Genomic DNA, 15,313 nt, shown 5'->3' with positions numbered 1-15,313 from the left:
CCCCTCCGTGGAATGCCGATTACCGGCTCTCCTCTCCTCTCGAGCTGTCAGCGTGACAGCTCGAGAGGAGAGAAATGCCGATAACCGGCATTTCCCTGTTTACATGTGATCAGCGGTGATTGGACACAGCTGATCACATGATCGAGCCGACATCTTCGGCTCTTTCCGTGGATCGGTGATCCGCTGTGTCAGAGGGACACAGAGCACCGCCGATCGCCGCGCTGTGCGCTCCCTGAGCCGCGCATGCGCGGTGAGAATGGAAGGACGTCAAAAGACAGCCTATCAGAACGAGAGAACCACCTTGCGCCCGTCATTGGACTATATGGCGGGCGGGAGGTGGTTAAGCTAGGAGGGAAAGTTGGAAGGAAGTAGGATGTGTGCTAGGAGGGGTGACTTGTTTTGTTTTTTTTGGGAGATTTGTGGGGAATTGGAGGGGGAGAATTAGTGCTGGAAGGTGGAATTGGGGGACATGATAAATGCTAGGAGGGGAAGATGGGGAATTTTTGTGTTTTTGTTTGGGGAGAAAAAAAAAAAAAGCACACTCAATTTTAGAAATGGCTGGCGTTTTATGCAATATGATTTATAATGTGGATAAGCTCACTGCTGCTGTGTGCAAAAGCCTCGCCACTGTAGTTATTTATTCTATAGGCTCACTTTATTCTAGTATGCCCAGCCCTTCAACCAGCTCTTGTTGCAATTTCAATATGTCAAACTGCAGCAAACTGGACTAGGGCAATGAACAACCAAGGGGATCTTGTACTTCAGGACCATGCTTTAACAGAACATTTACAGACATTACTTTCTGCTTTGCGCTTTTGTGTAAAGCAGAAAGACATGTCATGAGACAAAGCTCCAGAAAGGCTCTAAAAATGTTCTAGCTCAAAGCCTGGACATTTGAGGCTGCCTGCAAAAACTGCCTCACAAGTATGCTGTTTTAATGCAGATGTTTTTTTGGGGAGGCACCTGACCACAGTTTTCACTTTTAGGGAACGTTTTACTTCCACAGAGGAAATTTCCTGAACTTCCCTCCAATGCCTTTACCTGCCTAAAATGCAGGGAACCTAACTTCTCTGCCCAGGCTTCAACTTCAAAATGTTCAGCCCTTCCTTTCGATGCAAGACTTGGCCTACAAAGCCCACCCAGTCTTCCCCAAAGTCCTCTTTCCAGTGAAGGGATGCCCTCGCTTCTAAAAGTGGGGGTTATTTGTTTTCTTTTCTCTGCGTCACAAATGTCTTAGACCTGTGTGTTCAAAGGGGTAGAAATTAGAGTTAAAATCGCTACATCCTCACAACTTTTTTTCTCTCTCAAATTTACCAAAAACTGCCGAAGGACAGTCACATTTTCAGAATGCCCTAAGCTATCACTTGTCCCAAGAAGTTGTTGCAGTACCTTCACTAGACAGGTTCAGAGGCTTCTACTCAAACCTGTTCTGGGTACCAAAGTCCAATGGAGATATTCAACACATTTTGCCTACCAGGCACTTTTACCCCCTTCCTGCCCAGGCCAATTTTTTGCTTTCAGTGCTATCGCACTTTGAATGCAAATGCACGGTCATGTAACACTGTACCCAAATGAAATTTTTATAATTTTTTTCACACAGATAGAGCTTTTTTTTGGTGGTATGTACTTGCAGAATAATATGGGTGGATCTACCAGGAATAAAACTGTCCTGTTCAAATTTTACCAGGGAGGATACAATAGAGTTTAATTGAGTGGCAAGGATTTTGGAGAGGATCTTGAGATCAGTGTTGATCAAAGATTTTGGGCGGAACGCTTCACAGTACTGAAGGTCCTTATTTTGGAATCAATTAGTACAATTCGTGCCTCCAACCTAGAAGCCGGTAGGGCTTTTGCTTCCAAAATAGATTCATAAAGGATGTATAAGCAGGGCACTATTGGAGTGCCAATTGAGCTACACTCAATTGGCACTCCATCCAGTCCTGATGTTTTATGTTTCGCAAAATGCCCTAGTGTAACGGAACCGGACCCCCAGACCACACTTGGGTATTTTCCGTTATACTGCAGCTTCCCTGTCCGAACACCATCCACGGACCACACCCGCTGATCATGCAGGAAATAAGACAGCACCAGACTCCTCTTAAGACAGGAAGTCAACTCATTTATTTTTACACAAAACACACAAGATATATACACGGGGTGGGGAAACACAACCAGGAACAGGAAACACATCATCAGCCCGCCCCATTAGTGGGAAGGACTACAGGAAACACATCATCAGCCCGCCCCATCCAGCTAAGACACAGAACAATGAGATGTAGCACATGGCAGAGAACAATGGTCAACCACATGGCACTGAACAAAGGACAATACACAATCGAAATTCCCACACCATATTACAACATTTCACCCTGTCCTCTAACAGGCACAGGGTCACTTAAACATAAGAATTTGGGAAGATGATACAGGGGTCCCCCCACCCTCAAAAGTCACTTCCGTCACACCTGGGATCTTTTCATTTTCCTCCGTAGTGATAGGACTGTCAAGGTATTCTCTGTCCTCTAATGATAGAGAGGGGAGATGTATCTAGGTTGGATACACTAATAAATCTATTGGTGTATAATGGGCTCGGGAAGTATACCATGCAGTATAGAACTGCAAAAAGGCTTCTAAAATGCGATCAGAGGATATCTGAAGAACGCCAGTACTTTCAAATATTCTGGGGATAGTGAAGGGTTCATGAACAGGTTTAGCCAGATACACCAATAATTTGCCAATCTTCTCCCATTTTCAAAAATATGTTGTGCCTGATAAAGCAAACTTTTTTGTGTCTTGCCAGTGACTGCTAGGGCATATGATTTTTTGTGCAGTTTGCCATTGTTGGTAATTTAATGGGGGTGGGATCAGAGGTATATTGGGATTCCAAATCGGAGACAGTTTGAGACAGGGTAGACAATTTAGAATTGTTAGCCTTTTTAAGGTCTTGTACGCTAAACATGGAGGAACCTCTCATAACTGCCTTAAAGGCATCTCATTTGACACTCTTGAGACCTCCTGATCATTATTCTGCCAATAAAGTTTCATATCACAACATTTATATAGGACCATAGAATCCAAAAGGGTTCATATGCCAAGTACGCAGGGAAGCAGGGGGTGTCACCTAAACTTGCAATTCCAAAGGCAGTTTTCAACATGTTGTTTTCAATATCTCTGATTTGGTAAAGAACATGTCGAGCCTGGACGAAGGCCCTGGGAGGCCACTTATGTGGCTGTCAGGCTCGCCAAAGAAATCATTGGATGTCTGTATGTGAGCCAGGGGCTCCAGATTTTAAGAAATTTTGCACGGGTATTGGTAAGAATACTAGTCAATTGCTTATTAACAAAAATAGGCCTGAGTATCCAGGGAATATTGCCATCCAGGCAATATTCAACTACTAGAAAAATTGATGAATTGCTTCTTCCATGCCTTAGCAATTGTAAGTTTAATCTAATAGGACAAAGTGGACCAACTGGAATTGGCGTTTAGTAATGTTCAGGGGTTTAAGATGCAGGCGGGCCAGCCAATGGCCCTTAGTAAGCAGTATTCCAAGTAGTAAATGCAGCTGTGAGAAAGCCCTAGTCTAGAACTGGCCCAACCTAGGGCAGGTCCACCAAATATGTAGGATATCACCAGGGATCTGGCATTGTTGGAAGCATAGGCCTGAGCATCCAGGGATGATATTGGGCATGTCTGGAAGAGACCATATACCATCTGGTCATTACTTTGTATGCAGATTCCAGGGTAGTTACATTAATAGTGCAAGAAGCAGTTGAGGACCAGACGACCTGCCAGTCCAAGGTTGCTTGTGGGCCTTTAGATCTTCCTCCCACTGAGCCACATAGACATGAGCTGTTAGCATGGATAATTGGTTAAGCTGGGAGTATACTAAAAATATAGGCTTATAAGCCAATGGGGTGCAGTGGTAAGTGTGTTCAGAGGTGGAAAGTGATGTGGAAAGGTCTTTCTCTCAAATGAGGCCAGTGATCCAGCACCTAATATGCATGTATCGGAAGAGCTTATTCACTGGAGATTTGAATCGCTCTCTGATTGTTTGCCTTGAGAGAACTGAGTCCTCCAAAAAGGAAAGGACAATATTAAATCTGTGCGTGGTTCAGCAGCTAAAAGAGAGGAAAGGCAAAACCTGGTGGGAAGAGGGGATTTCCCATGAGAGGGAGCAAAGGAAGATCAGGAGAAAGTCTACTGCAGTGTTTAACACCATCCCAAACCCATAGTGTGTGTTTCATGAGGGGTTCAGTGTAGGAGGGCATAAAGAGGGGGCGCCACGGTAGGGATTGTATGTTAACAGGGCCACAAGGTGTGGCTTCAAGGTCCACCCACAGGGGAGCCTCCTTAGCTTCTTACAGTGAAGGAAATAAGTATTTGATCCCCTGCTGATTTTGAATGTTTTCCCACTCACAAAGAAATGATCAGTCTAAAAATCGAACGGTAGGTGTATTGTAACACTAAGAGACAGAATAGCAACAAAAAATTCAAAAGAAATGCATGTCTAACAAATTATGCACCGATTTGCATGTTCATGAGGGAAATAAGTATTTGATCCCCTATCATTCAGCAGGATTTCTGGCTACCAGGTGTCTTTCATACAGGTAACAAGCTGAGATTAGAAGCAGTCTCTTAAAGGGAATGCTGATAATCTCATTTTGTTACCTGTATAAAAGACACCTGTCCACAGGAGTAATCAGTCAGATTCCAAACACTCCATGATGGCAAAGAGCAAAGGGAGACCTAGGGAGACTGCCAGATGTTTTTTGTTTCTTCCATTTGCGAATGATTGCACCAACTGTTTTCACCTTCTTACCAAGCTGCTTGGCGATAGTTTGTAGCCCAGTCCAGCCTTGTGTAGGTTTACAATCTTGTTCCTGACATCCTTGGACAGCTCTGGATGCTAATATATTTTCTAATAATTTAATGTCCATGTTAAGGAGAGATATTGGATAATAGTTATGAGGGCCCAGGTGATCTTTGTCAGGTTTGGGCTATATGGATGTAGAGAGGTGGCATGGAGATCATGGTGGGATATTAAATGGTTACAAAAATTAGAGATAAGAGAAGTGAGAATGTTGGCATACGTTTTATAGTATAGGGCAGAGAAGCCATCTGTACCAGTGTCCTTGGAAGGTTTAAGGGATTTGAAGGCTAGAAGGAATTGTGATGTCTGCATCCATTTTATCTTTCATTGTCTAGGATAGTTTGGGGATTGAAATGTCTGCCAACAATTGGTTGGCAAGAAAAGAGGAGAGAGGTGGAGGTTTTTTATATAGATCTGAAAGCATGGAGTGAAAACTGTTCACAGTGGTGTCTGGGTTGGCCGTGATGATGGCCTCAGAGAGTTGCAACTTGAGGAGGGATCTAGTAGTTCGTGCATTGAGAAGATTGGTGAGCATGGAGCCTGGTTTATTAGCTCTAGCGTAATAATTCTTATTTGCCAATTATATTCTCAGCTTTTGAGCAACAAGTTCAGTTCCACTCTAATAAAGGTTACCTGTTTACGGAGGGCAGTTGAGGGGTGTGTCTTCCAGTCAGACCCCAAGCGAGTCAGTTGTGATGTTAATGCAGCGATTTTAGATTCCCTATCTTTCTTAATACAGGAAGCACTTTGAATGATAGCCCCCCTCATGGTAACTTTGTGAGCTTCCCACAAGGAGACTGGGGAAGAAACTGAGCCAACATTAAAGGTGAAGTAAGATCTGAGTTAATTTGCAATAGTCAACTATGGTGGAATGGCATAGCAGTGAATCTTTGAGATGCCAAGTGAAAGGAGGATGGGGGGCTAGGTATGTGCACTGAATGAACAGGGGTGAGTGGTCAAACCACGATGCTTAAATTGTCTTAGCTTTTGTAAGGGATGGGTTGAATTGGGGGTTTGTAAAAAAAAAAAAAAAAAAAACCTATTGAGGAGAAGCACTCATGAGAAGCATAATATTGGGTATAATCCCTTACCCTAGGGTTCAAGTGTCTCCCACATGTCAACCATGTCAAAATATGCAAGTATAGAAGTCATTTTAGCAGTAAGGGTGTGGATTGGATCACTTCCAAATGCAGGAGTGTTAAGGCTTGCTTTGTCAAGTTTGGATCTAAAACAATATTACTCCCATAAGGAAGAAGGTGCCTCGTTTATGAGTTGAAATAGCACCAATGATATGAGAAAAGTGGAGGAAAAGTGGTTGAAGGCCACCCTACATTTTGTGGGGTGAGTTGAATCCCTGGACAATATGAGAAAAAAATAAAATCAGAGGATGCCATGACCATTGCAGAGGGTGGATTGTGGAGATGAGTGGTGGGATAGAAGCAAGAGGGAGAGTAGTCCCCTGGGAGGACAAATCCCTACATCAACAAGGCAAGGGAAAGGAAAGAAGTAGAGAAGGAAAAAGATGGAAAGAAAGACAGGAAGTATTGAGAGAAGAGACAAAAATCCACCCAAGGTGGGCACAATCTACACAAGCAGAGGGCGGTGAGGTGTTGGAACATCACCATGTGTGAAAGTCAGCTGGAACACCCAGGAGCAAGGTGCTCTCAAAAAAAAAAAAAAAACCACATAAATATTGAAGTAGACAATTGGATAAGCAAATACATACTGTAGTACATAATAACATGGACTTATTGGCCATAGGGCTACGTTAACAAGGTATTAGACCATAGTCTAGAATCTTTGCAGTGGTAAAAGCCAAACTAATGTCAGTAAACATACTAAACCAGAGAACAACAAATTAATTGATGAGAACCATTCAGAGGAAGAGGAGATAGTTTTGGGGTCTCTACTCGCGAGTGCCCGCAGAGCTTGGAAAAGTGTTTAAAAAACAAAACTGTAATGAATCCGGTGTAGGCTCAGACAAGGCACCCCCTGCCAGAAAGCACCAAAAGTCCAACAAGGACAATCGGCTTAAGCATGGTGTTGGTAGAAATTCTCCATGGCAGAGCTCAAACAGAAGGGGGGGGGGAGATTAGGATGAGGAGGCATGGGGGGGGGGGGGGGGATCGTGGAGAGATATGGGGAGGGAACTTGTGGTTCATTAAACAGTTCTGGATGCATAAGACCAAAGGGGTATCTCCAGCAGCCTGTAGTATGCAAGGGGCCTGTAGTATGCATAGAGCATGGTGAGGCATTGTGGCAGGATAGATGTTTACAGTTTTCAGCAGGCTGGAGAGATATGAAAGTTCCGAAGGCAAATAAGGTGGCAGTATCCAAAGGACTTGTGGGGCTCCAAGGTTGGTGGACTAGGTTGTCTTTGTGTTCCGAAATCCGATAACTTAGGTTATAGTGGGAATCGGCTAAATGTGTAAGACAACCATAAGCAGGAACCAAATGCTAGGAAAGTGTGGCAGAGGTCTTCGGATAAGGGTCACATGGACAAATGAGTGGTGAATGGAAATGAGGCTTGCCCTAATATTATCGGCAGCCTCCCTCTGCTTCTCCTTGGAAGCATGGATCGGGGTACCACCATCTTGCCCAGCTGACTCAGGCAAGGCCCAAGTTTGTTTCCCCCTTTTAGCCATTTCGGATCAGGATAATCGGGGCACCAAGTGACAGCAGGGGGGCAAAGCACACCCAGGGGATCCAAGATGCCATTGTAGCAGGAGAATGAGGTACCAATCAGGATAAATGACAGGATGCAGAGTGGAGCTCACCAAGCGCACGTTCTACTGCATGCGAAGCTGGCCACGCCTCGCCAGCAATTTTAATTGTTGATAAAAACTTACAAACTCTGTACCATTGAAGTTTCCTTTTTTCTTTTTTGGGGAAACATCCATGAGAGAGTTTGGAGAAATGGTTCCAGAACCTCCAGGTTCTGAAGGTCCTGAGTAATTTATTACCAACAAGCACACACTGTCCATACTGCTTGGTGGTGATCAATTTTTTTCATGACGGAGTTTCACTTCAAGTGTTGCTGTGCAGAAAGTGTTTTGGATTTATTATATGAAATCTATATTGATCTTGGGGTGTAATTGTCTGGTAGTTACCAACTTTTTATATGCTTACTGTCACAGTCATAGGCTGGAATTCACAAAGGTGAATTTTTACTTTACAGCACTACAGTAAATAAAAAATTTGGATTCAAGGTCTTTTTGGAAGCTGTTTATTTTATTTTGCATTATATTGTGGTGTTCACTTTAAATTTTCTTTAGCATTTTTGCACGTTGTATGGTAGGTGGTTTATTGGTTGTATTTTAATGTAAATAATACACGTTTTGTTGTGCATAACCACAGCATGATGGGTACTAAATTTTCATTCAGTTGCATTAGGAAATTAAATAGTAAGGACTTGAAATTTATATTAGCCTGTTGATAACCAAATGTTTCTGATTGCTGTAGATGCTGGGACTGGACGGATCGTTGGTTTTTCTGGTAAGATATTGGATATTATTTTTTTTTCTTGTTCTGAATGACATTTTCAGCTTCATTTAATGGAGATTGTGTAAACTGTTATTCATTCTGCTGAGGCAGAATTTTATACCATGGCACTAATAAAGTGTGACTTTCTGGATGGGACTTTGCAATGCACAATATAGCTGCATTTATGAAATGTTTGATTAACCACTTGCCCTCCAGAGGATTTACCCCCTTTACTGACAGGCCATTTTTTTGCATTATGGCGCTGCGTTAATTTAACTGATAATTGTGTGGTCATGCAACGCTGCACCCAAATGAAATTTACGTCCTTTTTTTCCCACGAATGGAGCTTACTTTTGGTGGTATTTGATCGCCTGTGTGTTTTTTATTTTTTGCTCTATAAACAAAAGATGACCGACCATATGAGAAATAAACAATATTTTCGACTATTTCTAGTCTACAAATGGCGGTATATATACTGGAATTTTTAATTTTTTTATTTTTACTAGTAATGGCGGTGATCAGCGACTTATAGCGGGACTGCGGTGGGCATTCTGACACTAGGGCGAACTGACTTGGTGTCACTGACATCCTCAGTGACACCAATACAGTGATCAGTGCTAATAAAAAGCATCTCTGTGCTGTGTGTGTGTGCTTCACTGGAAGCACATTGTTTTGCATTGCTCTGCTATGCAAAGACATGCATAGCAGCGTACAGGAGCTGACAGGGGAGAGAAGTGTATTGTTTACTTACTGTTGTCTCCCTCCGTTGGTAATGCTCGTTGTTCACCAGGTGCCGGCAAGTAATCACCGGCCGAGATCAGGTGATTGACAGCCAAGGCCGCGAACAGAGGCGTGCACGCCCCCTATCCGGAAATGCAAAATCAAATGTATATACATGATTTTGCGCACCCGTGCTGCCCTGTAGCAGTATTACTGCTGTAGGACGGACGGGAAGCGGGTAAAATTGGACATGTGTCTTATGGAAAATATGACTATGTATTTATGTGTAGGTGTAGGTAAATTGTGTACAATGTATATCTAGCATTGCTTAGTCATCAGTTCTAGGGATCAGTAATGTGACTTTAATCAAGGGGACATTTTTCATTAGTCTTTTTATCCAATTTTCTGCAAGTTGTTTTCAGAACTTGGAAAGTGAATGCTGGTATTCTGTTGTCTTTAAATTAGCAGTTGGAGTCCTGTTTTATCCAGTGTATGCATTAGTCTCCTTAATATAAGGCCAGGTTTGCCGATGTCTTCTAAACCCAGTAAATTGCCAATTAAAATCAGCTCAATCTGTTTTGAATGAAATTATATTGTACTTAGGAAATGTTGTGTTGAGTTGGCCATAGATGGATCTAAATCTTGGCTGGTTCAGCAGGACTGGGTGAGATTCGATCCACCAATGGGCAGGCTGTTTGTAATGAAGTCGATCCATCGATCAACTTCTGTACGACCAGCCTGTTGGATTTTTTTCATGTGATCACTGCCGGTAGCTATAGCCGCCAGCAGTGATCATTATGTTCTGCCTGCAGGGAAGGCTACCCGCTGGCAGAACACAATAGCATTGCGACAGTGATTCCCCCATCAACACTCTGTGTTGATATGGGAATCTAGCAATTTTTTTTTCTTCCACCTGTGGTGGAAAGAGAGATAATTGCATAATCTATGGGCTGCTTTAGCCCCAGTTCTGAGATAATCTTGCAAAATTCTGCTCCACTGCACATCTACTGTGTTGTGCCATCTTTTGTGACTGCTGTCTGAGAGTTGCATTCATACATCCCTGCTTTTATACTTTGTCAAGAAATGTAAGTGTTTGGATAAAACCCAGTTTTAAGTGAACCCTTGGTTTGTTGTTATGGCAGAAAAATTGGTATCCTGATTTTAAAAAGTTTTATTAATATTTCAAGGTTGAATTTAAACTAGATAAAATAACCACCTCAAAAGAGAAGGAAGGTCACCTGAGCTCCATTGTGGATGAATAAGCAACATATATTTAATCACGTAATGTCATATAGATTGTTCAAAATGGATGTTTTATGGCTGCACAGAGTCCTTTCATTAAGGCAGCAATGATCATGCATGTACACAACAAACTTGTATAAATACTCTCTAGAACACAGTGCACATTCTCCCATGATGTCATACTGAAAGCAGACAAAATCATGTCCTTCACAGGTATTAAGTCTTTCATCAGTAAACCTTTTTACTAGTGGTGCACTGAAATGGAAATTCTGGTGCCAAAACCGAAAATTCAAAATGCACTTGACTGAAAACCAAAATGCGCAGTTTTTAAAAATGAATATAAATTTTTTATTTAAAAATACACTTTGATTAAAAAAACAAAGAAAAAACACAATATTTACTAGATAATGTCTACAGGTTAGCAGTGTAAAGTTACAGAGGAGGTCTATGTAATGGGCGTGGCGTCAGACCCCAGCCCTTCTCACCAACTCGTGACCGAAGGACTAGCTAATCTAAAACCGCGCTGTCGTGTGTAACAATGCCATGCTCAGTTGCACCCTGCACAATGATTTTCCAGCTCACTAGACCACAATCTGTGCCACAGCCTGAGAGCGATTGTTACTGGGTCAGGTTAATTACGCAATTAACCCTTCACACTGCCACCCCCACCCCCACCTTTTTGTACAGAGAAGGAGGAAACTCTCCAATCTTAGCAGTAACACTATGATGTTTGAATAAGCATCTGTATACACACAGTCACCACAGGCAGATGTATGCAGAAGTTTAAAACACACAATAGGGCTCTTCAGAGACAGGGATTCTTAGTGTCAGGAATGGACTGGCCAGCAATAGTGGGACTCAGCTCCCTTATGAGCTGCAGTACCAGGGCTGGCCAGCGGGTGCTCCCAGCAATCAGAGACTCAACCTTGCAGCCAGTCAAACACCTGGAACTAATTATACTGGTGTATTTAAGGGACATTAAATACAGGGACTTCTCCTGTTCTGATCCCTGGCTTGTGACCCCGACCATTCTCTGCCTCACCCCCTGTACCTACCTGCCTGTTAGTTGCTGTACCCTGCTCGTGACCTGACTATTCTCCGCTTACTCCCCCTGTACCACGCTGCCCGCACGATATTGACCCGGCCTGCCTGACGACGCTTGCACTGTATGTACTGTTATCTGTGGGTGGTTTGGTTCGTTTGCACTGTGTTATCTTTTAGTATTGCACTGCGTTTATGTTTGTATTGTTAGTGTTAATAAATTGTTTATAACTTATCTGAAGTCTGCGTTTCCCTGCGGCAGTCACACACCTCTGGTCATACCCGGGAGCCCTGACATTACACCAAGGCCAATCCTGACCAGAACTGGCTGCACAGGGAAGCCATCTTGGCTTGTTGATGGGAAGGATGGATCTGGATGAGGTTGCGTATTTATATCTGCTAGTGTTTGATGACAGGGAGTATGCTTATCAAACTCTGAAGGAGTATACCCGGGATGAACTGCTAGAATGTATACGGCTCGCTCATGTTCTAGTAGATCAGGGCACAGAGTTCTCTGAGGTGCAGCCTTTGATTGAGGTTTGTGCTGAGTTGGTTTCATCTGGTACCCCTGAATGCAGGGATGAATTTTTGCCACCATTTAGTGCAGACCAGGTAGAGTCCCTGGTATGGTTATTAGAGGATGATGTGGGTTACTTTCTGGAACGTTATTCCACATGTTCACCACAGACACTAAGAGATTGTATAAACGCAGTGCAGTCTTTGGTCAGACAGGCTTTGTTCAAGCTCAGCTTTGTTCAACCCATACTGCAGACATGGACAGATTTGTTACACCCAGCCTCAGTCAGCTTACAAAGACCCAGTCCTGCTTCTAATCTATCTCCTCAAAGCTCTACTCCTGTATTCCCAACAGCTCCTCCAGTTACAGCCCAGTATACTTGGCTATCTACCGCATGTCAGTACCCTGTTCCCACTCGCTGCACCTATCCTGCCTTTAACCCTGTAAAGAAGCCCTCTGTAGCGACTGTTCCTTCCCCAGTTCCATCCTCCAGCTCTTCTCTGTCTCCAGCTGCTCCATTCATTTGCAGACCTGCGTTTACGTGCAGTGCCCCAGTAGTTGAAACCAGAAAAAAGCGAAAATTCTTTCCAACCAGTACCATCCTGCCAGTATCCAAACCGGTGAGCCTACCGTCTGAGAACCTGCCTTCCGTGGTTCAGCCTGATGCCTCTCTTCAGCCTGATGCCTCTCTTCAGCCTGATGCCTCTCTTCAGCCTGATGCCTCTCTTCAGCCTGATGCCTGTACTCAGCCTGATGCCTGTACTCAGCCTGATGCCTGTACTCAGCCTGATGCCTGTACTCAGCCTGATGCCTGTACTCAGCCTGATGCCTGTACTCAGCCTGATGCCTGTACTCAGCCTGATGCCTGTACTCAGCCTGATGCCTGTACTCAGCCTGATGCCTGTACTCAGCCTGATGCCTGTACTCAGCCTGATGCCTGTACTCAGCCTGATGCCTGTACTCAGCCTGATGCCTGTACTCAGCCTGAAGCCCTCTACTGAGTCTGAAGCCCTCCACTCAGCCTGAAGCCCTCTACTCAGCCTGAAGCCCTCTACTCAGCCTGAAGCCCTCTACTCAGCCTGAAGCCCTCTACTCAGCCTGAAGCCCTCTACTCAGCCTGAAGCCCTCTACTCAGCCTGAAGCCCTCTACCCAGCATAATGAACTGATCCAGCCTGATGATCCTATTAGGCCAGTTGACTCGATGCCCGCTGTTGATTCAGATGATCCGGTGCCCGCTGTCGTGCCAATTGACTCGGAGCCCGCTGTCGTACCTGGTGACTCGGTGCCCACTGCTTTGCCAGATGACGCTGGCGAGCCAAATGACCTGATGCCTGGTGACCCAGTGCCCGCTGTCATACCTGGTGACCCGATGCCCGCTGTCGAGCCAGACGATCCAATGCCTGGTGACCCGGTGCCCACTGCCTTGCCAGATGACGCGGTGCCCGCTGGCAAGCCAAATGACCTGATGCCTGGTGACCCGATGCCCGCTGTCGAGCCAGACGATCCAATGCCTGGTGACCCGGTGCCCACTGCCTTGCCAGATGGCGCGGTGCCCGCTGGCAAGCCAAATGACCTGATGCCTGGTGACCCAGTGCCCGCTGTCATACCTGGTGACCCGATGCCCGCTGTCGAGCCAGACAATCCGGTACCTGATGACCCGGTGCCCACTGTCGTGCCTGTTGACTCGGAGCCCACTGCCTTGCCAGATGACGCGGTGCCCGCTGTCGAGCCAAATTACCTGATGCCTGGTGACCCGATGCCCGCTGCCCAGCCAGACGATTCAATGTCTGCCCCAGTGCCCGCGGTCATACCAGTTGACTCGGAGCCCACTGCCTTGCCAGATGACGCGGTGCCCGCTGTCGAACCAAATGACCTGATGCCTGGTGACCCGATGCCCGCTGTCCAGCCAGACGATCCAATGTCTGACCCAGTGCCAGCGGTCATACCAGTTGACTCGGAGCCCACTGTCGTGCCTGGTGACTCGGTGCCCGCCGCTTCGCCTGGGGGCCCGAGACCTGTCGCTCCGCCTGGGGGTCCGGCACCCGCCGCTCCGCCTGAGGGCCCGAGACCTGTCGCTCCACCTGGGGGTCCGGCGCCCGCCGCTCCGCCTGAGGGCCCGAGACCTGTCGCTCCACCTGGGGGTCCGGCGCCCGCCGCTCCGCCTGAGGGCCTGAGACCTGTCGCTCCACCTGGGGGTCCGGCGCCCGTCGCTCCGCCTGAGGGCCCGAGACCTGTCGCTCCATCTGGGGGTCCGGCGCCCGCCGCTCTGCCTGGGGGCCCGAGACCTGTCGCTCTGCCTGGGGGCCCGAGACCTGTCGCTCTGCCTGGGGGCCCGAGACCTGTCGCTCTGCCTGGGGGCCCGAGACCTGTCGCTCTGCCTGGGGGCCCGAGACCTGTCGCTCTGCCTGGGGGCCCGAGACCTGTCGCTCTGCCTGGGGGCCCGAGACCTGTCGCTCTGCCTGGGGGCCCGAGACCTGTCGCTCTGCCTGGGGGCCCGAGACCTGTCGCTCTGCCTGGGGGCCCGAGACCTGTCGCTCTGCCTGGGGGCCCGAGACCTGTCGCTCTGCCTGGGGGCCCGGCGCCCGCCGCTCCGCCTGAGGGCCCGAGACCTGTCGCTCCGCCTGGGGGCCCGGCGCCCGCCGCTCCGCCTGAGGGCCCGAGACCTGTCGCTCCACCTGGGGGTCCGGCGCCCGCCGCTCCGCCTGAGGGCCCGGCACCCGCCGCTCCGCCTGAGGGCCCGATACCTGTCGCTCCATCTGGGGGTCCGGCGCCCACCGCTCCGCCTGAGGGCCCGAGACCTGTCGCTCCGCCTGGGGGTCCGGCGCCCACCGCTCCGCCTGGGGGCCCGATGCCTGTCGCCCCGCCTGGGGGCCCGATGCCTGTCGCCCCACCTGGGGGCCCGATGCCTGGGGGCCCGATGCCTGCCCGGTGTGCCGCTGCCCGGAGTCCTGCCCGGAGTACCTCTGCCCGGGGGCCCGATGCCTGCTGCCCCGCCCGGGGGCGCGATGCCTGTTGCCCCGCCGGGGGGCGCGATGCCTGTTGCCCCGCCGGGGGGCGCGGTGCCTGTTGCCCCGCCCGGGGGCCCGGTGCCTGTTGCCCCGCCCGGGGGCCCGGTGCCTGTTGCCCCGCCCGGGGGCCCGGTGCCTGTTGCCCCGCCCGGGGGCCCGGTGCCTGTTGCCCCGCCGGGGGGCGCGATGCCTGTTGCCCCGCCGGGGGGCGCGGTGCCTGTTGCCCCGCCCGGGGGCCCGGTGCCTGTTGCCCCGCCCGGGGGCCCGGTGCCTGTTGCCCCGCCCGGGGGCCCGGTGCCTGTTGCCCCGCCCGGGGGCCCGGTGCCTGTTGCCCCGCCCGGGGGCCCGGTGCCTGTTGCCCCGCCCGGGGGCCCGGTGCCTGTTGCCCCGCCCGGGGGCCCGGTGCCTGTTGCCCCGCCCGGGGGCCCGGTGC

General features: G+C 48.2%; 1 protein-coding gene across 2 annotated transcripts in view; it reads left to right on the top strand.

Annotated features, from left to right (window-relative positions):
* The window catches only part of LOC149448987 (E3 ubiquitin-protein ligase MARCHF6-like), a 327,203-nt gene that overhangs the window by 236,123 nt on the left and 75,767 nt on the right, over positions 1-15,313 (top strand). For both annotated transcript variants that reach the window (XM_089693974.1, XM_089693972.1), the window contains exon 9: positions 8,331-8,363. In XM_089693974.1, coding sequence (XP_089550100.1) covers positions 8,331-8,363 — 33 coding nt within the window. The remainder of the gene's footprint in view (positions 1-8,330; positions 8,364-15,313) is intronic.

This window comes from Staurois parvus, unplaced genomic scaffold (genome assembly GCF_062004578.1).
Source record: "Staurois parvus isolate SC_StPar_1 unplaced genomic scaffold, SC_StPar_1.0 ptg000645l, whole genome shotgun sequence".
NCBI lineage: Eukaryota > Metazoa > Chordata > Amphibia > Anura > Ranidae > Staurois > Staurois parvus.
The sequence above is the reverse complement of the archived record's forward strand: the minus strand, read 5'-3'. Positions and strand labels throughout refer to the sequence as shown.